Consider the following 20,505-nt stretch of genomic DNA (forward strand, 5'->3'; position numbering starts at 1 on the left):
TTAAGAGTAATAGGACGCGTATATTTAGTATTAGATGTAGAACAAATATTATAGAATAAACGTATATTGGCGCGAGTGTATTTAAAATAGGAGGAAGGTTAGCGACTAGAAGGACTTATAATTGCAATATAACTTAACCCCTCTTTTGTACAACAAGAGTAAGGAATCGCTATTACTTCACCCAGTAATAGTATTAAGGAGACGGTATAAAGGCGACGCTTAACCCAAGAAAGAGAAGAAATTACTTTAGGTATAATAAGTAATAATATTAACCAAATTAATTAAACGGATATTATACCTCTAGTAAACAACCTAGAGATAATAGGTATCTTTAAGGACGAAGATAGAGAGGAGGGAGATAGTGTTATGGACGCTTTAAGTACAATATTATAACTACTTAGAGAAGAGTTAGAAGAAGCTAGTTAGTTAATATAGGTATAGACCAGGATAGAACCCATGGAACTATGTAACGAGGAATAGTAAGTGAGTCATATAATGGTTAAACGTGTTAGCTATATTAAATGTAAAAAACGTTACGTCCAATATAAATAAGACGTATATTACGTATAAGAAGGATTTCTTAGGAGTATAGTTGTGTATTTAAGGACCCTTAGTCCCTACCTAGATAGTTTCTTCTTTGTAGTAATTCTTAGAATATAATTAAAGTTAATCTATTAGGCAACCACTTTACCAGTTATTATTACGTTATTAACTACTATCTTTGCATTTCCTATACACCTAGCCCATTAACAGAACCCATTGTAGTCCCTACTACAAGGTTCCGTTACACTTACCTGTTTAAACCACTTTTTTATACCCGCGTATAACACTACCTATTGCCTTATTATTATCTTATATTTAAAGCTATAGGTAACCCTGCTTAGTTAACTAAATAGAAGTTAATTATATAAGCTCTAATTAACCTTGGCTGCAATAACTTCTATATAAAAGTTAAAACCCACATTTCTTACTCTACTCTTTAACGCTAGAGGGCGAATTTAAAGAGGTATAGCTAGATTAATCCACTAATTAGGGGAAATGGTAGGCTACTATTACTTATAGATAATGCTCTAGATATATAACGTTAGGTAATAATATTAATATTAATTTTACTAATAAACGCGTACTAATTAGGGCCTCCTTAAATACCTTATAAATAGTCCAGACGCCTATTTTAAAGAGATACTCTAGTTTTTATACAATAAATATAATATAATAGTAGTACGAAGTATACTATTAGCTAGATTAAAGCGAAGAAAATAAAGTAGAAAGGTTATAAGGATAATTGCGCAATAGCGTAACCTAGGCCTAAGGGATAACTGGATTATTTAAATCTGTAACTATAGACGCGATTAGTTTATCTTTATTAATAAATTAGCTTATAATAAGAAGATAATAAATAGAAAGTATAAATAGGCGCTAATTAATAAGCCTGCTAAAGGAATATCGGAATTAAAGAAATCTAAAAGATGGAGCTTACTGCCAGCGTATACCTATTAGGGCTATATACCTGGCTAGTTAATATACTAGGGCGCTATTAATAGGCTAATGTTTATTAAATAGATAAAGAATAAGGTTCTTACTTATATATAGCTTTATCCACAGCCTTATTTAGTTCTAGTAATGGATAATATATTAATCCATTATAATAAGGTATATAGTGTCTATAAAGGATAGGTGTTAATACTATTACTTACTTAAACCTAGGAAGTTTAACGCCTCTATAATACTGCTAGTGTTAGGCTTAAATATCTTCCTCCTTATTTACCCGATTTTAATTTAATTAAAGCTTCTTTTTATAACTTAAAGTAGTGGCTATATACTTATTAATTTAAAGCTAATCTATAGAATAACTTTAGTAACTTTTTAAGCTATGCGGTAGAGTAATAAGGATTTAATAAGAGGGCAAAAGGCTATTTCTTACGGGTAGGAATTAAGAGGTAGTATAAAAAGGATAAGGTCTAGTCTTTTATAATATATCTATATAGGGTGTTTACTAATTAAGACGTTAAGTAAGACCTCTACTATAGTATTAGAACGTCGCTAATTCGTTCTAAAGTCTTCTAAGTAGTTTACTATATAATTAATAAGCCTATATATTAAACCAATCCTATACAGCTTTATATAGCCTATACTACTATTAAGTAGCGCGTACTTAAGTAACTTAAAGTTATAGTCCTCCTTAATTAAAATTAACTCTACTTTAGTAAAGGCGTTAGCAATAACTAGGTAATAGCTTTATAGCTATTTAGTAAAGGCGCTAAGCTTACTATTTAATTATTTAATATTACTATAGGTGGGGCTACTAGATAGTAGGTTTATAGGTATAGTTAGGGGTAGATAGCAATAGGTAGGCGTTTTAGAGGATAAAGCTAGAACTAATAAAGCGCTTTATAATAACGGCACTAATAAGGATCTTATATTTGGTATAGGGTCCACTATAAAATAACTATTAGCAATGGTTAGTTATATAGAAGAAGGCATTGCCACCTATATAGTATTCTATATCTATTATAGCATCTATTAGTTCTGCTACTGTATCTAGTTTATTAAAACCGTTACCGCTACTAATTAGTCTTGCTGCGGAATAGGATTGGCTGGTAATTATATAACTGTGGTATAAGCCTCTCCTTATTACTGCCGTTATCTTAAGGGGGAGCTTATTAATTTATTTATACTGCTAAAGTTATTTTAACGGTGCTTATAGCTATCCAACTTTATATCTTTTTTATCTTCCTTATCCTATATATGTTTACTATACCTAATCTTTAATAGTAGTGGTAGATCTAGGAAGTTAAGCATGGCTTTCTTCTATTTAATTACTTCTAACTAGCGCGCCTAGTGGTAAGTATATAATAGGTAGTGCTTTAATTTAAATTTAAGATAGTATATAATACTATACTTTTTGTTCTTATAGTGCTATTAAAGGTAGTAATAACGTTTAATTAGCAGGTATATATACTTGCCTTTAACTTCTATATAGTTACATCGTTTAGCAGCCTCTTTCTATATTTTAGTGGTAGTAGTTAATCTCTTCTTTTTACTAATAACTTCCTCTACTATACCTTTATAATCCTTACTAGAGGACCCTACTTCCTTACCGGCCGCTACTTTAGTTAGAAAACCTACTACTTAAAGCGCTGCCTTAATACGCGTATTAACAGCCGCATTAACAGCCGCAGCAATTTTAGTATCTCTGGCTTTAGTAGACGCGTTAATAGCCGCAGTAGCGGTCTTATATCTAACTATAAAATTAACCTAAAAAGCCTTCCTCACGTACTTTAATTGTGTCTCTATTATTCCCTTTACTTTACGCCATTTATCTATATTATTAACTTCTTTAGGTATTATAGGATCCTTTAGACTCGATGTAATAATAGCAGTTAATTAATTAAGCTGGAAAGAATAAAGGCTATAATATTTACTAGCTTAACGCGTATTTTCGGCAATAAACTCCTAAAATTTAAAGACTCTAAATAAGACGGGTAGAATATTGCTAGATAGCGTTGTACTATTAGCGTATACGGCTATACTTAAAAGAAAGGTTTAAGAGCCTTTAGACTGTTCTACAGCAGTAGAAGGCATTAGTATAGATTTAACGGTAAGGTCTACTTCTTAAGGCGCTTTAGAAGTATTCTTTATAGTATTCTTAGGTGCTTTGGCTCTCCTCCTATGTGCTATAGCGCTAACTATAATAGGTAAAAATATAGGCTTTAAATAGCTTCAAAAAATAGGCAACAGCGATATATTAGTATGGAGGATGGGTGGTGTCATACGTGGGTACAGAAAAGTGGTTCAAACAGGTGAGGATTCGGTAAATTTCTGTGGTTAATCATGGTTTCTGACATAAACCCATCCTTTTCCGAAGCGACTATACATATACTCTTACAAATTCGTTACTAAAATCTAAAATCTATAATATATATATTCTGCTACTAAATAGTGAATTTTTAAATTTTTTTTAAAAGGTGTAAAAATTTATTATAAACCTTTTAACACTTTTTTTCAAATTTGTATAGGAAATTGCATTTCCCCCTTCTTCTTGAACTTTATAACTTTATAACAATTTTTTATACTTTTTAAATAAAAATTTAAATAGAGAGAGTTTTAGTAAAAGTAAATTTCCATAAGATATTAGATTTTTAAGAAATATTTTTAATATCTAGTGGTAGAAAACATATACTAAATAGAGTAAGTTTTGGTGGGAAGTCGGTAGAACCTAGAGACTTTTAACAAAGGACTATAGATTTTAAACACTAAAAAGTATCGCGATTACTAGATTATATATCTATAAGTAGCTTTAGATATTTTTTAAAGCTCTTGAATTAATTATGTGACTTTTATATAGCATTTAGCAAAAAGTGTCATTTTTAGTGTGACCTCTGCACGAACACTTTTGACGAGGTACTGTAGAAGGAGGGACGGAGGTGTATATATTGCTTACCACCACGGCTCGGGAAAATTCGCTAATTTTCGTAGAAAAAAGGGGTGGATCTTTACTCTCATGTGTATCTAAGTATTGTGTATATAAGAACTCTTGGTCTAGTTAAGCGTAAAAAGTTAATCCCGTCCATTAAAGAAGTAGAAAAAGAGGAGCTATTATAGGACTAAACTGAAGCTAAGGTAGCCGATGAAGCTTTATCTTCGATATCTTGTTATACAATGATGATGGTGGCGTTGTGCATGCAGTGGGAGGAATAGTAGACTTTGACCATAGGCTAAATTTCATAGGCCCCCTCATTACTTCAGCTCTTGATGGCAATTTTCTTCATCATCTCTACTAATATCACACTCTGAATGCATTCATAAGCTTGTTTAGGATGCCTGTAGTGTGGCAACAACCAAACGAGTCAATCTCACGGAATCCAAAAGCCTCTAGGCTACAATTGGTTTTTGGCGCAGGAATCTATGAAAACTTCTCTCGCGCGTCCCTTGACCTCATGAGTCCAACTTGAAACTCACCACGGGCAGTATAATTCCGTTGGCCTAGATAGGATTTTCCCGTGCAATGTCACAAAGTGTTACGGCCCCCACTGCGTCTGCATTCTCTTTTGCCAATCGGGGGGCTTGAGCAGGGAAAAGCGATCGACAAGGCTGCACGGTTCTTGCTGGATAGCGCAGCTCGCCGCCGTGAGGCTGATGGCTGCCTGCATCACCCATTTTCGCCGTGACGGTTCTATGTCCTTTCTTTCAAATTGCGTCTTTGACCCTACTTGACTCTTCACACGCTTCACCACCCTGTGAGCGCTCTGCCTGCTTCACCATTGCGGAAGTGCTACATTTATCTAGTTTCTTTTGCTACCAAACAATCCCCGCTGTTCCACCCTACGCGATTCCACCATGGCGCCCACCAAGTTTATGGACCTGTCTGTGGATATCAAGACCCTCATTGTTCAGCATGTGAGTTTAGTCTTGCTTGTGTTACTAGCCGGTCCGATTTCATTGGCTTCCCGGAAATATTGGTTTACTGAAAGCGTTATGCCTTGGTTGCAGGATTGCTTCTAGCGTAACGGCTGTGAAGAGAAGCATATGGTCATTGGGAAAGCATAGACTATCGGTCTTGATACCGAGCACAGCGCTGACAGGAGTAATTGTCCAGGTCATTCGCCCAACCGACCTCAAGAACCTCTGCCTCACCTGTAAACAGCTGCACGAGATCACCGTGCGACAGCTCTACCACGAAGTCACTCTCGACGTTGGTAGCCCTTCAGATACTAAGCTCAGCGCCTTCCTAAACCCCAAGAACATCGGTTTACCACATGTACGGAAACTAGACCTCTATCTCGCGGATGTGATGGACAAGTGCAATCAATTACAACAAGCGCACTTCGCCATCCGAATGATTTTGGAGTTTCTTCCAGAAAACATTTTGGAGAAATTTTCGTGGCATCCTTGGTCACCATTTTCAGGGGATAATCTTTTGCTCCTATACAAGAAACAGAAGCGCATGAAATGGCTGGAGGGCATTGCTCTTGATAAGGATATTCTTCAGCAGGTGGAGAAGCTTCCTGATTTCGACACAGTCTTCCAGAACACCAGAAAACTAGGACTCTACCCCGACAGCCGAGAAGTCTTGAACTTCTGCCATATGTTGCTGAAGAAGTCACCGAAAGTGGAAAAGATCACTCTCCATGCAAGTTTTGAGGAGAGCGACTCTCCCATTCCCAGCAGGGAGCTCAACGACTCTAGCACTGGCCCGGGGTTGATTACAAGCACAATGTTTAGTCACATGCAACCATTCAACAAATGCACGCCATTAGCGCTGAAAGAAGTCACATTACAGAAGATAAATCTACGCTACGCTGCAGACACATATTGCAAGATTATCAACTTCAAAACAGTCAAATCACTCCGTGTGTTTGCTTGTTCCGGAGCCGACGCACTATTTGCAGAACTTAGCAGAAGCACGAAGCTGCCAGAAAAATTGGAAACTTTAGAGTTCAAACACGATGACAATGCCGAGAACGATGCATTGAATGCTTTGGATGGCTTTCTCTGTCTGGTCTCCGGGATTAAGATCTTGACTATCGACATCACATACGCTAAGAACTTGCCGGCGCCAGCGGGAATTAGTAGGCATGGCAGGACACTTAAAGAATTGAATGTGCATGCTAGTAGGATGGATGACAATGACGAAGAGCTCGTCTACGACTTTGCATCTTTCCAACAGATCTGCAAGGACTGCACATTATTGGAGCAGCTTTCAGCGGGATTTCCTCAAACGAGCGTTATTAGACACAACAGTGATTCCTTCATTGCGTTCGAGGTTAGTATGAATTTCTTTTGCGCTTTCTTGCTGCCCCCAAAGCCGGCTTGACTTCGGATGCTTATGGGGACGTCTTGCAGACATGCCTTGGCGAACTACCTAACCTCGTAACCTTAAACATCACCACTTGGCCAAACAACAACCCCTCGTCGTCCAAGCTGCCGCTTAAAGTCTACGAGCATCTGCTGCAGGGCATGGCTCAGCAAGGGTTTGAGCGTAGCGTTGCTCACGCTGTAACGCACTCCCGAAGTTCGAAGCTCACTCTCATCGCCTTTGGCTCTTCTGACAAAGTCTACGATCGTGAGGATAGCAAGAATCAGATCATCTTCGTCAAGGGTAAGCAAGTAGATCCACTGGGAAAAGAGAAGCCAATGGCAATTCAAATTGGCTGGTGCCTGCGGAAATTCGTGGAACCGAGAAGCGATGTACTGGACTTTTCGCTTTCAAGAACTTCGAGACCTCCAACAAGAGAATCGCCGTCGAGCGATGATAGTGATTAAACAGAGAGCAACTCAAGACAGAGCTGGGGTTGAGGGGAATATCCTGTGAAGGGCTAAAAGTACACGTGTTCTAGTACACCATTCTTTCAGGTAGTCAGAAATTGGTTATGTGTAGATATCTCTCTCTATTTTGGAATTTAGCGTTTTGAGGGACTTGGTAATTCTTCGCTTCGGAAATCATCTTACTTAGTGTGCTCTTCATAATGATGATAGCTGAGGACGAACACGAACACGACGAGATGTTACAAGATGTTGCGAGATGTTTGGCAGGGGCAATACAGGAGTAGATCGGATGAAGCAATAGCATGGCGAGTTTTTATTTGAAATATGTGTTTTGGAGCCTCTAGTGACTAAAAAGTTCGACTTGAGACTACCGTGACTACGTCACGTTGGCTTCGCGAAGTAAACTGGACGTCACTACCAACATCTTTTCGCAGCCGCTAACGTCCGCTGTCCGCCTCAATTTGTTCGACTTCATTCAATCATGAGACCGCTAGGACCGGTCATCAATTCCATCACTCCTCCTACTTAATACGGCCAAAACAGCTCTCGTCGCGTCCCCGCGCATTCTTCTGTGAGTTCCGCCGCGCATCAAGGTTTTAGCTTTCCCTCTTCCTCAAGTCTGCATTTTTTCGCCACGCCCTTCTGCCTCTCTTACTTTCCAAAAGCTATCGAATTCTGCTGATGACTATTCCGCGGCAGGGAAATCTTGTTCAGAGTTGTATATTTCTAAATGAACGGACCCATGTCATCTCAATATCCTCCCCCTCCACAACCCGAAGAAACACACTACGCGCCAATATATCCAGCTGCGCCGAACTCACAGCTCCTAGACAATGGCCATCAGCAGCAAATGCACTATAATCCGCCACTTAACCAGAGCATTTTCCCGAAACTTGAAACTTTGAGCGATGTGCTCCAGCAACAGGCAAACCAGGCCAACCACGCGCTAACGGATCAGCGGAACGCGCCTCAAGGCCCAAGTGATGTACATCCTAAGGGAAACAGGTTGCGAAAAGCGTGCGACTCATGTAGTATACGGAAAGTAAAGGTGAGCTTCAAGGCGAGCCTAGTCATCTATCGTTTTCCAAGTCGTGGTCCTATTGCTTGATGGTCTATCTCGAAGTTGGCAGAATCGCATCTGACTTGCGTCCTACAGTGCGATGAGTCGGGGCCTCCATGTCGAGCTTGCGCAGCTTTGGAAATTCCGTGCACGTTTGATCGTCCCAGCCGACGTAGAGGTCCCCCGAACCGTCATGCTGAAGCTATTAAAAAAAAGCGACGACTGGAAGGGTCAGATCACTTGTCGGTTCCTTCTACGCCTTCATCACCAACAAACGCTGCTCATGCGCTGGCACAGCTATCCTCCCACCCTCCTCACATTTCCGCCGAGTCAATATGCTCTCTTACAACGGTTCACGCGCTGATAGATGATTTCTTTACTTACATTCATCCTCTCTGCCCATTTCCCCACGAACCTTCATTCCGTGAGGCTTGGGCGCGGCGAGAAGATTACTCAAATCCACCATTTCTGGCTCTGCTCGCCTCGATGATTGCCGCTCTAGTTGCTTCTTTCCCGCGAAAACCTCGATTGCATCTCAAAGCGCAAACAAAAGACCAGTTCCCAACCCATTTAGCTCTTGTAGACAAGTGCCGGGAGGTATGTGCTCAAGCACGAGGACCCGGTTATCTAGATCGCCCTGGCCTCAACGTGTACGATGCTTGTACAAGCTACTTCCTAGGGCTGACTGGGGCTTATACATTCCAATGGCGACACTGCCGGCTGTATTTTGGGGAGTGTCTTACTATCTTACGAAGTTTGGGGTTACATAAGGCTACAGAGCAAGGATATACGGAATTAGGATCCCTCCCAGTCTCATTGGGCTCCAATGGTCCTAGCTATGACGGTTCAAGAGATGCATCGGTGGACAAAATTACTGAGCAGATGGGTCGAAGACTATTTTGGACCATCTTCACGGGTGTGAGGTGAATGATTTCTTCTGAATCTCCAGTGATGCAGCACTAATGTGAGCGACACTTTATAGATCTCTGCAACAATTCGGTGCTTCGTTTGGTGAGTTGATGATTCTACCACCTACGCCGACCGAACCACACCCTCCATTTCCAGCAGAGGTGGATGATGCGTACATATTTCCGGCGTACATCGGACAGCAGCCGGAAGGCATTGTCTCAATAATTTCGGGATTTCTCGCAAACGTCCGTGTCTACACTTCATATTCAACCCTCTCCACCATGGAAATAGCCTTTGGCATCGGCGAGCTATTTGATTGGGAACGGCAGAAGAGAATTTTAGATCTTTCACTGCAGACTTGCAGGAGGGTGTTGGACGGGCTGCCTGAAGTACTTAAAGTATTGCCGCAGGACAGCCGCGACGGCCGCTTTGGGCAACGCAAGCAGCCATATTATCCTCCAATGCCAGAATACATGGCCGTTAGAGACCCTGCTCTGCCTGTGTATGACACAGAGAATTCTCCGGAAGCGAGACGACAAGCCCAATTTGAGATCCAAAAAGCCAATATATATGCCAGCCACCTTAGTACAAGATCGTACCTCGTAGAAAAATACTTTACCTTATTGGACACGTACAACAAGCTCAAGGCGCAGAGGTCGATTCATAGCTCCCCAGGTGCCCTCGCAGCAGGATTAGATACCATCCTGCTACACCAGGCGGGCGATTATGACATATTGGAGCAAGATATGGCTAACGAGCGGGACAACGTGGTTAAAGATTTATTAGTTGTGCTTGGAAGTATTGATTTGGTCAACATGGAGCCAAATGCAGATAGCTTTGTAAGCTCTCTTACTGTTCTCTTGATGTTTACTGTGCCCGAGCTAATTTACATTTAGACGCAGAAAATCCGGCAAATCGCTTCAACTCTTCTGGATGTGCCAAAGAACCGGAAAGGGTCTGTGGCTCTTCAGCACGAGGATTATTTATTTAAATTTCTAGAGATCTTGAGCAAGCTTGAGCGGATCAGTCCGGAAGACTCTGACCCAAATCTGCCGCAAGATGAAGAGGCTGAATTAAGACACTGGGCAGATTTGAGGGAATACCAACTCAAATTTCAGGCGCAGGGGGGAATTTATGGGTATTCCTAAAAAGGCATGGTATTGGCTGCGACCAAGGTTGTGGTATTACTTTTTTTGCTGTTGGAATGCGGATGTTGATTGCTCTGCATGCAGCTCTGATATGGAAGCGGAGAGGGTTGATGGAAAAGTTGATGTTGGCTTCTCAGTCAATAATCATGACGGCTGTAACTTTACATAGAATAGCGAGATCGCTCTCTGTGAAGCAAGTAGCAGAAATTCAGAAAAATAATGCAATCAGTGGTCTTAAGCTCATCGGTAATTCATCTTTCCTGCCTTTCTCGCGATGGAAAAAGTCAATCCTCCGTGCGGCTCTGCTCTCCCGAACGTCTGCATCCCATCTCAAGAAAGTAGCCCTCCATATCACCTGTAAACGCACCATAGCTCACAATGGCGAAGCGAGCGCTCCCAAAGGACCAAATCGTCAAGCTTATTGTCGGCGCAGGGCAAGCATCGCCCTCCCCGCCAGTCGGGCCCGCGCTGGGCAGCAAAGGCGTCAAGAGCATGGATTTCTGCAAAGTTCGTACTGCCTCTGCAGTCCAACAACACCCCAATTGGTAAGGGGCCTAGCTAACGCAGCCACTGCTCTTGCCTAGGAATTCAATGCCCGCACTGCGCAGTACGTCGCAGGCACCCCGATCCCGGCCCGCGTCACCGTTCGCCCGGACCGCTCGTTCCACTTCGAGCTGCGCACGCCGCCGACGGCAACGCTGCTCCTCTCCGCTGCTGGCGTCATGCCGTCGAAGCACAAGATCCGTGGCGCGGGCAATGTTCCTGGCCCGCTGAACAACGTCGAGGGCGGGAAGGGCAAGACTAGTACGAATAGCCCGACTAACGGCAATGCGACGCTTGGGACTGTGGGCTCGGTTAGTCTCAAGCATGTCTATGAGATTGCGAAGATCAAGCAGTCGGAGATGAGGCTGAGTGGGATGAGTTTGGAGGCGCTGTGTAAATGCGTTGTGGCTCAGGCCGCGAGTATTGGGATTGTAGTTGTGCCGTGAGGGAGTCTAGTTGGATGCGAAGAGGTGGGATACTGTGGGGAAATCGGAGGACTGGAGGAGGTGGGATAGAGGCTGGACAGCTCTTGGTTGGTATTGCATGGCATGGCGTTAGGAATTGGGCTGAAGTTTTGGAGCTCTTTGCCGTTGTAGAAGTGCCATCTCTGCTTCTGATTGTGCATATGGAGGCATATATCTGTAAAACGTTGTATCATATGTATGGATGTATGGAGACGAATAAAACGGTTAAGATTTGGTTTTGACAGTCTACCTCCTATGATAAAAGCATCCACAGGAGCTATTAGTTAATTTCCTGTTACGGAAATTGTATGAGCACATGAAGTTCTTACGAAATATATATAAAGGAACTATATATGAATTGCTTTAGTATCTAAAGTCATAAGAAGGCACAGCCAGGGCACCGAAAATTGAGAGGACACTTCAGTGGCATAATGGATCTGAGTTTGGGCAGATGAGGATGTAATATGGGTCTTCATAATGCAATAAATAGGCATAGAAGGGCAACCAATTGCTCCTAAGCTATGCCATCTATGAAAGCCTAATCCAACGCCCGCTCTGCCAATCCCCAAGCCAGGGTCATATATTACAGCATGCTCCAGCCACATGAAGTATTCTAGCTCCAGCATTCTCCTTCCTTGTCATTACACAATAGTTTCCAGCTCTCTAGCATACCCTAGCGTGTTCTCAATAACTTGATCGCTTGTGACCAGGATATCTCTCTCCAGTCCAAGCATCTCCTCCGCTTGTTGAGGGAAATATATTCGACTGTCCTTGACTACCCAGCCTAGCTCTTGTGCGAATTTGACAACGCTACCCTCGCTGTCGAGAAAGAGAAGGCTCTTGGCATCAGACACGGGGATGGACGGGTAAGCTTTTTCAGAGCATGATGCGATTTCTTTTCGGATTGTGCCAATAAGGACCTATACGTTGGTTAATTAGCAACAGTTCTCTAGCTGTGGAGGCATGAATGGCCTTGGTCGTATCACACTGGCTGACAGAACTACTCTCGTAACAAGGGGAATATAAGACCAACCTCTGAAAACATGCCGAACTCTTCACTAGGCACCCTCTCGCTCTTCGTCTCCCCCCACACCCGGTCATAGCTTCCCTCCATCAGCGCCTGCTCCAGCCGTATTGGATACTGAATGAAAACGTCATCCTCCAGACCCTTGCCACCACGGCCTTGTTCTCTGGCCTGGGCTGCGGCTACCTCGAGCGTCTCCAGCAGTGTGTGGAACCCAGCATAGTCACCATCACTCAGCAGTAATAGTAGATATAATCCCGTAATCTTACTCGCGTTCCCGCCATCTTTGGGTAGCTGCGACTCCGGAAGCGAATAGAAGGGCTGTAGCTGCTGGAAATAGCGTGTAAAAGATGTTGGGTCTTTTAGACGGATGGAGATTAGAGCGCCGAGCTCCAGCGTTTCTCGGGCAAGCAAAAGATGTTGTCGGGGTGTGCTCGAAGATGGTATGAGAGCATTCATGTGTAGGAGAGCGACCTTAGCGCGGGAGAGTAATGAGGTTGGGGCCTGGTATTTGTGCGAGTTTAGAGATTGGTGGAGCTGTTTGAGGAGCTCCTGGAGCTCATGTTCGGCCATCTCTGCTGGTGATTTGGTTTTCTGAGTGTCTTTAGGTGGATTTGCAGGAGCTGCGGGTTGTAGGCGACGTGTTGCGGGAACTGATGATGAGGTACGCTGCGGTGGTCGAGGTCCAGCTGTAATAATGATGGGCGGCTGCTTAGTAAAGAAATTTACCGGGGCCTTCCACGAAGGACCGCAACCCTCAAAGATTCTATGTCGAATAAACGCCATGTTCATTATGCCAGCTCCAAAGTTCAAGAGGGCCATTCCAGTTTATCTTATGCTGGCGTGTTTTTCTTATTCGGGCTGCCTAGGCGCCAGCTGGCTGCGACCATGTCGACGAGGCAGATGACCTGGTGGCACCCGCGTAGCTGGATCAGCGAGATTTGACTTGCGACACCTTGAATCCAATCCTTTAAAAAACATACACGACCTCCTCCTTTGCTCTCTTACAAACGATAGGCAAGATTTAAGGAAGACCATTACAAGGCATCCAGACATTTCCGCTGGGCAAAGAGTAGATTCGCTGGACACGACGGAGAACACATCATGAAAATGCTTAGCTGTCGTAGTTGACGAGTGAGACTCATCGCGGGTTGTACACAACTTATCTAGGTTGTGGCACCTGAAACCTAAGGCTTACCTAGCGACATGAGTATCAGTATGGTATCACGTCTCCAGGTTGGACCGAAATAAGAGAAAGTTCTGAGAGGCCATCAAGTCTTAGTTTGGATAATCTCGATCAACTAGCTCTTCATGATTTCACTTGAGCTAATGGCGCACTACACTGTTGTCGAAAATAGATTCATGCATTGATCTACCTCCTGCGTCCAAAGCGGCCCTTCCCTTGGCCCTTTGAATTCTTGCTCTTGATTTTGAGCCTCCGGTAATTTGCGTGTGCCGAAGCACTTACTTTACGAACAGCCCTTTTCACAGTTCCTTCATCTTTGGTGGCAGCGAGATCTTTGACCTGCTTCGCGTGTGCTTCCGCTTTTTTCTTTGGCTCAGTTTTTCGCTTTTTAGGCGTATGGGAGTCGTCGCTGTAATCAGAAGCACATTCATCTTCTGTTGGTTCATCCAAATTTTCGCAACTTCCATCCTCGACATCTTGAGCGTCTCTGCTCCCCTGCGTCTCTTCAATCCCGTCAGATTCATCTGAACCATGGTCTAAAGACTGCGCTTCAGATTGTGGCTTCGGCTTAGTGGTGACAGGACGCACTGTTCATAATGTTAGATAAATTAATGGATGCCGAAATATCAAAACACCTACTTATGATGCGTTTTGTCTGTCTTTTCTGGCCTCGTTTCTTCCATACTTTGCGAGGTTTCCCATTCTGACCCAAACCCTCTTGCTGTGCATCAGTACCCCGAGAATCTTCCTGACCAGACCCATCATATCCGTCAGGTCCTAGTCTCATTGGAGCTTGACTGTCCTCCACCAAAATATCCGGTACTTTGGTTTTTTTAGGCAGCGAAATTCCTGCAGCCTCCATCTCCATCTCCCGCATAATCTCCAACTCTTCGTCCAGCTTTTCTTCTTCTTGCCTTCTAAGACTCTGAATCATGCTACTCAAGCTCCTTCCAAGGCCCCGCCTTTTCCAAGGTGCCGGTCTTGGAGTCGTCTCATCTTCTTCTGCAATCATGTCTAGCGAATGTGTATCTCGTCGTAAAAACATTGGTGTCGAAAGGTACTTCAACGCCGAGGAAGGTGTGTCTTCATTATCTCGCTTCCTTTTCTGAGGTGTGGCGAATTTGTCCAGCAAGTATCTCTTCCCAGTAGACAACGGCGTTCTGCTCCGCCCACCCCGTCCTTCCATTGAGAACTCGTCTTCGGACCTTCCACGATCCTTACTCGGAGTTTGTAGTACATTTGGTATTATATCTCCAAGCACTGTCCTCTGCGCTTTGCTGGGTGTCTCCGAAGATAACAGATCAAAAAGTCCCAGGGCAAGCCCGTCCTTTTGTGGAGTCGGGCCAATGATAGAGGGTACACGAGCTGGAGTGAGGAGCTTGGAGGAGTATATTGGAGCATTCGGATGAGCATTTGCCTCAATGAGCTGCTTTTTCGGTGTCCTCAAGGGGCTGGTGAGACGTTTGGACGGGGTTCGCAATATTTCCTCAACACTTTTTCGCTTCCCAGGAGCTTTCGAAGGTGTTTGTGGGTCTGATTTGCCGGAAATAATGTCGCGAATCTTATTGTATTCTTTGTACTTTTGTGCTGATCTTGGTAAGCTGGGTATAACGCAGGCAAGAAGGGCAGACCATGTCTCTTACAAATGGCAGTATTGGCTTTAATATCTTCTCGCCCGGCTTTGCGACCTTCGTGATCAGCAGCAAATTGCTTTTCCCAAAGCTTTAGCTCTTGGCGTAGAGCGGTGCAGCGCTCGTTAAGGTCAGAATTGCTGGTCGACATGTTTGGTGGTCAGGACGAGAGTCGCGAGGTACGACGCGATGTCCCAAGCTCAAAGTCGCGCCAAGACGTAACGTTAAAAGCACTTTCTGCCTACTGACACCGCTATCGGATTCATGCATGCCAAAATCCGACCCTTTAATTTTCTGCAGTATCGAAGATCGTCTATTTTACAGATAATATTCACAAACTCCGGCTCTGGAGCTCAAGTTAAAAGACGCGCCTATGTTGAAGAAAACCTCATATCCGGTCCTGAATTCGCTAGTAATGAATCGCCTTGTCATACGTTGCCATAGCTGCCTCCTTGAAGGCCTCGCTGCTTATAGTTAGCATGTGAAAGCTCACCAACTAATATTTCTACGTACCTCAAAGTTGGGTGGGCGTGTGAAGTTCGAGCAACATCTAGATTGAGTTCAGCATTAGCCACATATTGCAGAGGATTTGAGATCACACATACCTTCGCAGCTCGCGCCATATTCTAAGGCGAGTGTTCCCTCAGCAATCATTTCTCCGGCATTCGGGCCAACGATGTGAATGCCCAATATCCGGTCTGTTTCGGCATCGGAGATGAATTTGACAATACCCTCCGTATCCAGATTCGTCTTGGCTCTTGAATTGGCTGAGAACGGAAATGTGCCGACTTTGTACTTGATACCAGCGGCCTTGACCTCCTGCTCATTTTGACCCACCCAAGCTACTTCAGGATGCGTATACATGACTGATGGGATAGCGCCGTAGTTAACATGACCATAGCCCTTGATAAGGAACTCAACAGCAGCGACAGCCTCCTCTTCTGCCTTGTGCGCCAGCATGGGCCCGAAAGTGCAATCACCAATTACACGGATGTGGGGAAGTTTTGTGCGGTATTCTTGATCAATAACAAGGCGGCCCTTTTCATCAGTTTCCAGGCCAATGTTCTCGACTCCTAGGCCGGCGGTGTAAGGTCTCCTTCCAATAGCTACAAGAACAACATCGGCATCAAGCTAGTATCTCTTGTGAGTGAAAGGAAAAGTAGATTTTGGTGTGGAAGGACATACCAACTCCTCTTTACCTCCTTTCGCAGCCTCAACATTGATCCTGATAGTTTCGCCGCTATCATCACCTTTTGTGACCTTTGTGTTAAGCTTGAATTTCATGCCTTGCTTGCTAAGAAGCTTCTGGGTCATCTTCGAGATCTCGGCATCCATGCCAGGCCCTCCAATCTGTCCCAGGAATTCGACAACAGTAACTTCGGCACCAAGCCTAGACCATACGGAACCCTGAATTCAGTATTAACAATCAATTTTCCCAAGAAGCACTTAATTTGCTCACCATCTCCAGGCCAATGATACCACCTCCGATAACAACCATATTCTTGGGGACTTTCTGCAGTGCAATAGCGCCTGTGCTTGTGATGACCTTCTCCTCATCGATGGTCAAGCCGGGAAAGGGTGTTGCTTCACTGCCAGTAGCGATGATAATATTTTTCCCCCGAACAGATGTCTCGCCGCCATCGAGAAGATTGATCTGAACTGTATGCTCGTCCGCAAATGCACCAGTGCCCTTGATATATTCAACACCATTTTTCTTGAACAGGAATTCGATGCCTTTGGTCAAGCCTGATACGGAGGTCTCTTTTGCCTTCATCATCTGCGTCAGGTTGAGTTTCACATCACCGACTTCGATACCGCGATTCTTGGTGTCGTGGAGAATCTGGTGGTATAGGTGCGAGTTGTTCAAAAGAGACTTTGACGGGATACAGCCGACGTTGAGACATGTTCCTCCCAGAGCGCCGCGCTTCTCTATACATGCAACCTAACCGGAGGGGTAAAGCATCAGCAGGTTTCCACTGACTATTCAATAAGCATAACCTACCTTTAGACCAGCCTGGCCTGCCTTGATAGCCGCAACATATCCCGCAACGCCTCCGCCAATGATTACAAGGTCCTTCTCCTCTACTCTCCAATCAGCATATATTCATCGAGCGAGTTATCGGACAAAGCGCCTTACCAGCTTCCGAAGCATACCCCCGTCTTGACCTATCTATCATGTAAAATGCTGAAGGACGAAAGCTGTTTTGGGCTCCACCGACGGGTCGAAACAGCGCCCTGTGGGCGGTCTTGGGAACGACGGTTCGGAACATCGTGAAGAAGAGGTGAGGTCAACCTAAAGAGCAAGGAGACCGTGGTTTGCACGGCAGAGCGGAAAAGAAGTGTCAATTGATGGAGACCGTTGAGCTTCCCGGGGATCTTACGGCACTCGGAGTGCCGGCCAAAGCGGCAAAGTGGCGGTGGCTTCGACCGAGTTGCAACATGAGACCCAGCAAAATATTTTAACCACGCAATTATATTACGGATCGTTTCTAATACCAGTGGGTTCTATTTTATTACATTTATACAAGCAATGGTGAACAGAGCCGTCTTAAATGCGCCTAATCATTCCACCAGCTCTGCAGTGGCAAGGTTCGTCAACGATCCCACAACCTTGCTACTAGCCCATCGAACAGTATCCCTCTCCGATTTACCCCCTGTAATATCAGCTTTACTCACGACCTTTTTAATGAAATATTGAAGTCCCCGGGCCATCTGGGGGGCTTCCCCGACGATCCTAAAGATATTCAACAGTGATTTCTCGTCTCTGCTTCCAGACGACCTTTTTTGAGATTGTAGAATTACTGTAATTAGGAGGATCTCCACGAGGGTCTTCGTTTTGGGCTGAAGATATGCGAAGTTGAGAGTCTTGATGAGGTCAGCGAAACTGAATCGAATAATGAAAATAGGAGCTTACCTTCAAACAGGTGACGGAAAGGCCTCCATTTGCTATTAGACTTCCAAACATTCTCCCTAAGTTAACGATTTTTCTTGCTGACAATCCCTCTTCCCCGTCTTCCTCTTCGTCTGAGATATCATCGTCGTCATTCTTCTCGCCAAACCGCTTGAATATGTCCCATAGAGAAAATTGGAACGCCATTTTCAGCTTCCGCTCTGAGCAGAGTTTTCGAGCTATCAGAGTGTAGTATGGATTGTAGCTCTGCTCGCAGCTAGCACAGCGTATCAGTACTCGTGGTATCTCGAGCTCCTGAGCTCTCTTCAGCTTGAGCTTCAACAACCGAAGATGGGCGTCCTTATAGTCTGTGGCAGACATTATGGTAATGAAAATTGCACGTCGAATATCGGTGTTCATGCGCTGTTCCTTGGCCAGCTGCAAAAGGTCGGTGGTACCCTCCAGAGATTCAGAAGAAACAGCTGCCGGGGATGTTCTTTCAAGATCTTTGGAGTTGTGCGATTCTTGCTGCACGCCATCATTCCTCCAGCTTGCGCCAACTAGCCACCATTTTCCTTTCTTTTCGGTATCTCTGATATCGCTCAGGCCTATTCGCAAAGGCTCACTTGCCTTGATCGATCTAGTATTTAGCGATCCCAAGGTTTTCTTCATGCGAATTGTGTGCTCAGAAACTATAGCCGAAGCATTGACCCCGGTTTTCACCCGATTGTTCTTAAGATTGTTGATACTTTCAATCATGAACTTTGTGCGAACGGGGAGATTGCTCTCTCCAATCTTTGAAACAGACTTTTGGAGAAGTATGACGATATCCTTCAGAGAAGAAGGGTCATCTTGACGAAGTTGAGAGCCAGAGACTGTAGTTTAGTCAGTACGGCAACGCATAATAGGTCAAATGGGGCGTACTTTTGGTTATCCTGAGAAGCAGCTCAGTATTTAGGTCAGAGAGCTCCTCCAGAAATACTTGGATATAATCGAAGATTAGGTTGCTCCCAATTACTTGAAAGTTATATAATTCTGCAACTAAGGACATGAGATTTGATGCTCGCTTGCTGCCTGACCTTGTAGCCTGTTCATTTTCATAGTTTCGATCAAATTCAGAAACGATTCGTTCCACCATTTGTGCCCCGAAATCGGTTCCAATAGCCCTATAGGTTGCCGTAATGAAACCAGCGTGTAGAATAAGGAACGTATCCATCAAGCTTGTTTCGTCTGATAGTAGCCCAAGGAGCAGGTCTATCAATGTTGAACTAACGTATCCTCGAGGGTTTGTTTGATAGAGCTGCTCCACATCACGTAAGATTGATAAAAGATTTGCTTCCGAAAGTCGATTGAGCAAACCCTGAATCAGTCTGCGTAGCCGTAATAGGGACTCCTCGTCAGACGAAGGTGGTGCACGAAGAGATGGCGGTATATACTTGGCTATTGGTAGCGAACTGGATGATACAGGCGCAACGTACGGATTTTCTCTAACTCGAGGCTTAACTGGCTCTTCTGGCTCTTCTGGCTCTTCGGATTCAAGATCATCAAACTCTTCCATTGGCTCATCGTCCATATCCTCGAGACCATCCTTAGATTCAACTTCAGCGTCTTCCAAGTCAGATCCATCTTCCAATGCAGATTCACTATCACTCAATTCAGTAGTCTCCGCTGCATTCCCTAGAGCCTTTTGCCGTTTTCTTGCGAGCCATTCATCGTCTACAGGTCTCTTCCGCTTGGAATGATTCCCTTCAGACGACTCATTACCACTATCCAGGTCACCCAGTAAATCATCCAATCCATCGTCCTCAGAATTTGTTGACTTCCTCTTCTTCTTTAAGCCCAGCTTCTTTTCTAACGCCGCGATTTCCGCATTGTCCTCTGCCAATTTATTTTTGACTGCGCGAGATACTCGAGACGGAAGATTGTGAGAGTGGGTAGTTTGGTCTAATGGTCGAACATTATTCTCTTGGGTTGTGCGCTTCAAAATAGACTTCAAAAGTTTGGGTGCTGAATCCTTCTCTACTGGAACCTTTGATGGTGGAGAGAAGCTCTCCTGCTCCTCATCTTCCTCGGTATCTGATTCGGTGATATGCTGCGCTTGCCTGTTCTTTAAGCCTCCTAGCTTCCGCTGTGTCTTTTTCTGTACCCTTTTCTGTGCCCTTTCCGCCTTGCGACGCTCTTTTCTACCGGACGGCGCATTACGTCCTCGACCGCCACGACCGCGAGGTACCTCGCCTGGATTTGATCAGAATCGTATTAGGACTATTGGATTGAATGAACGTACTTCCGAGTTTGCCCAGAAGTTCTTTGGGCAATTTGGGGCCGTTAAAATGTTGGTTACGCATTGTGGATTCCACGGGGTCATTCTCGAGAAATTATTT

General features: G+C 44.2%; 4 protein-coding genes across 4 annotated transcripts; 2 read left to right on the forward strand and 2 right to left on the reverse strand.

Annotated features, from left to right (window-relative positions):
* Positions 1-5,340: 5,340 nt before the first annotated feature.
* Positions 5,341-10,386, forward strand: K441DRAFT_685926 (uncharacterized protein; the record flags this gene model as incomplete). Its single annotated transcript, XM_067651936.1, has 7 exons — positions 5,341-5,400; positions 5,600-6,766; positions 6,847-7,191; positions 8,093-8,317; positions 8,426-9,252; positions 9,312-10,077; positions 10,135-10,386. 7 exons carry the CDS (start codon positions 5,341-5,343, stop codon positions 10,384-10,386), a joined length of 3,642 nt encoding a protein of 1,213 aa, XP_067505894.1.
* A 359-nt stretch (positions 10,387-10,745) lies between these two features.
* On the forward strand, positions 10,746-11,661 carry K441DRAFT_607421 (mitochondrial 54S ribosomal protein uL11m). Its single transcript, XM_067645439.1, has 2 exons — positions 10,746-10,893; positions 10,971-11,661. Exons 1-2 carry the CDS (start codon positions 10,765-10,767, stop codon positions 11,373-11,375), a joined length of 534 nt encoding a protein of 177 aa, XP_067505895.1. The 5' UTR covers positions 10,746-10,764; the 3' UTR covers positions 11,376-11,661.
* A 122-nt stretch (positions 11,662-11,783) lies between these two features.
* Positions 11,784-15,409, reverse strand: K441DRAFT_632664 (uncharacterized protein). The gene is made up of 6 exons (XM_067646353.1): positions 15,247-15,409; positions 14,243-15,190; positions 13,794-14,190; positions 13,720-13,724; positions 12,427-13,106; positions 11,784-12,313 (listed from the first exon to the last, which is right to left on the reverse strand). The coding sequence occupies exons 1-6, from the start codon at positions 15,383-15,385 to the stop codon at positions 12,035-12,037; spliced, it is 2,448 nt and encodes an 815-aa protein (XP_067505896.1). The 5' UTR covers positions 15,386-15,409; the 3' UTR covers positions 11,784-12,034.
* A 55-nt stretch (positions 15,410-15,464) lies between these two features.
* Positions 15,465-20,469, reverse strand: K441DRAFT_704413 (dihydrolipoyl dehydrogenase; the record flags this gene model as incomplete). The annotated part of the gene is made up of 11 exons (XM_067653536.1): positions 15,465-15,698; positions 15,748-15,784; positions 15,840-16,365; positions 16,420-16,641; positions 16,694-17,176; positions 17,237-17,316; positions 17,372-17,480; positions 17,866-18,099; positions 18,149-18,999; positions 19,049-20,359; positions 20,409-20,469. The coding sequence occupies 11 exons, from the start codon at positions 20,467-20,469 to the stop codon at positions 15,644-15,646; spliced, it is 3,969 nt and encodes a 1,322-aa protein (XP_067505897.1). The 3' UTR covers positions 15,465-15,643.
* Between the last annotated feature and the right edge of the window lie 36 nt (positions 20,470-20,505).

This window comes from Cenococcum geophilum (assembly GCF_001692895.1).
Source record: "Cenococcum geophilum 1.58 unplaced genomic scaffold K441scaffold_13, whole genome shotgun sequence".
In the NCBI taxonomy this organism is placed as follows: domain Eukaryota; kingdom Fungi; phylum Ascomycota; class Dothideomycetes; order Gloniales; family Gloniaceae; genus Cenococcum; species Cenococcum geophilum.

Excerpts from the sequence above, each read along its gene's own strand:
- K441DRAFT_607421 (XM_067645439.1), top strand. The coding sequence starts at position 10,765 with ATGGCGAAGCGAGCGCTCCCAAAGGACCAAATCGTCAAGCTTATTGTC. Across the intron at positions 10,894-10,970 it reads AGAGCATGGATTTCTGCAAA|GAATTCAATGCCCGCACTGC; the intron begins GTTCGTACTGCC and ends GCTCTTGCCTAG.
- K441DRAFT_632664 (XM_067646353.1), bottom strand. The coding sequence starts at position 15,385 with ATGTCGACCAGCAATTCTGACCTTAACGAGCGCTGCACCGCTCTACGC. Across the intron at positions 15,191-15,246 it reads TAAAGCCAATACTGCCATTT|CACAAAAGTACAAAGAATAC; the intron begins GTAAGAGACATG and ends TACCAAGATCAG. Across the intron at positions 14,191-14,242 it reads ACAGACAAAACGCATCATAA|TGCGTCCTGTCACCACTAAG; the intron begins GTAGGTGTTTTG and ends CATTATGAACAG.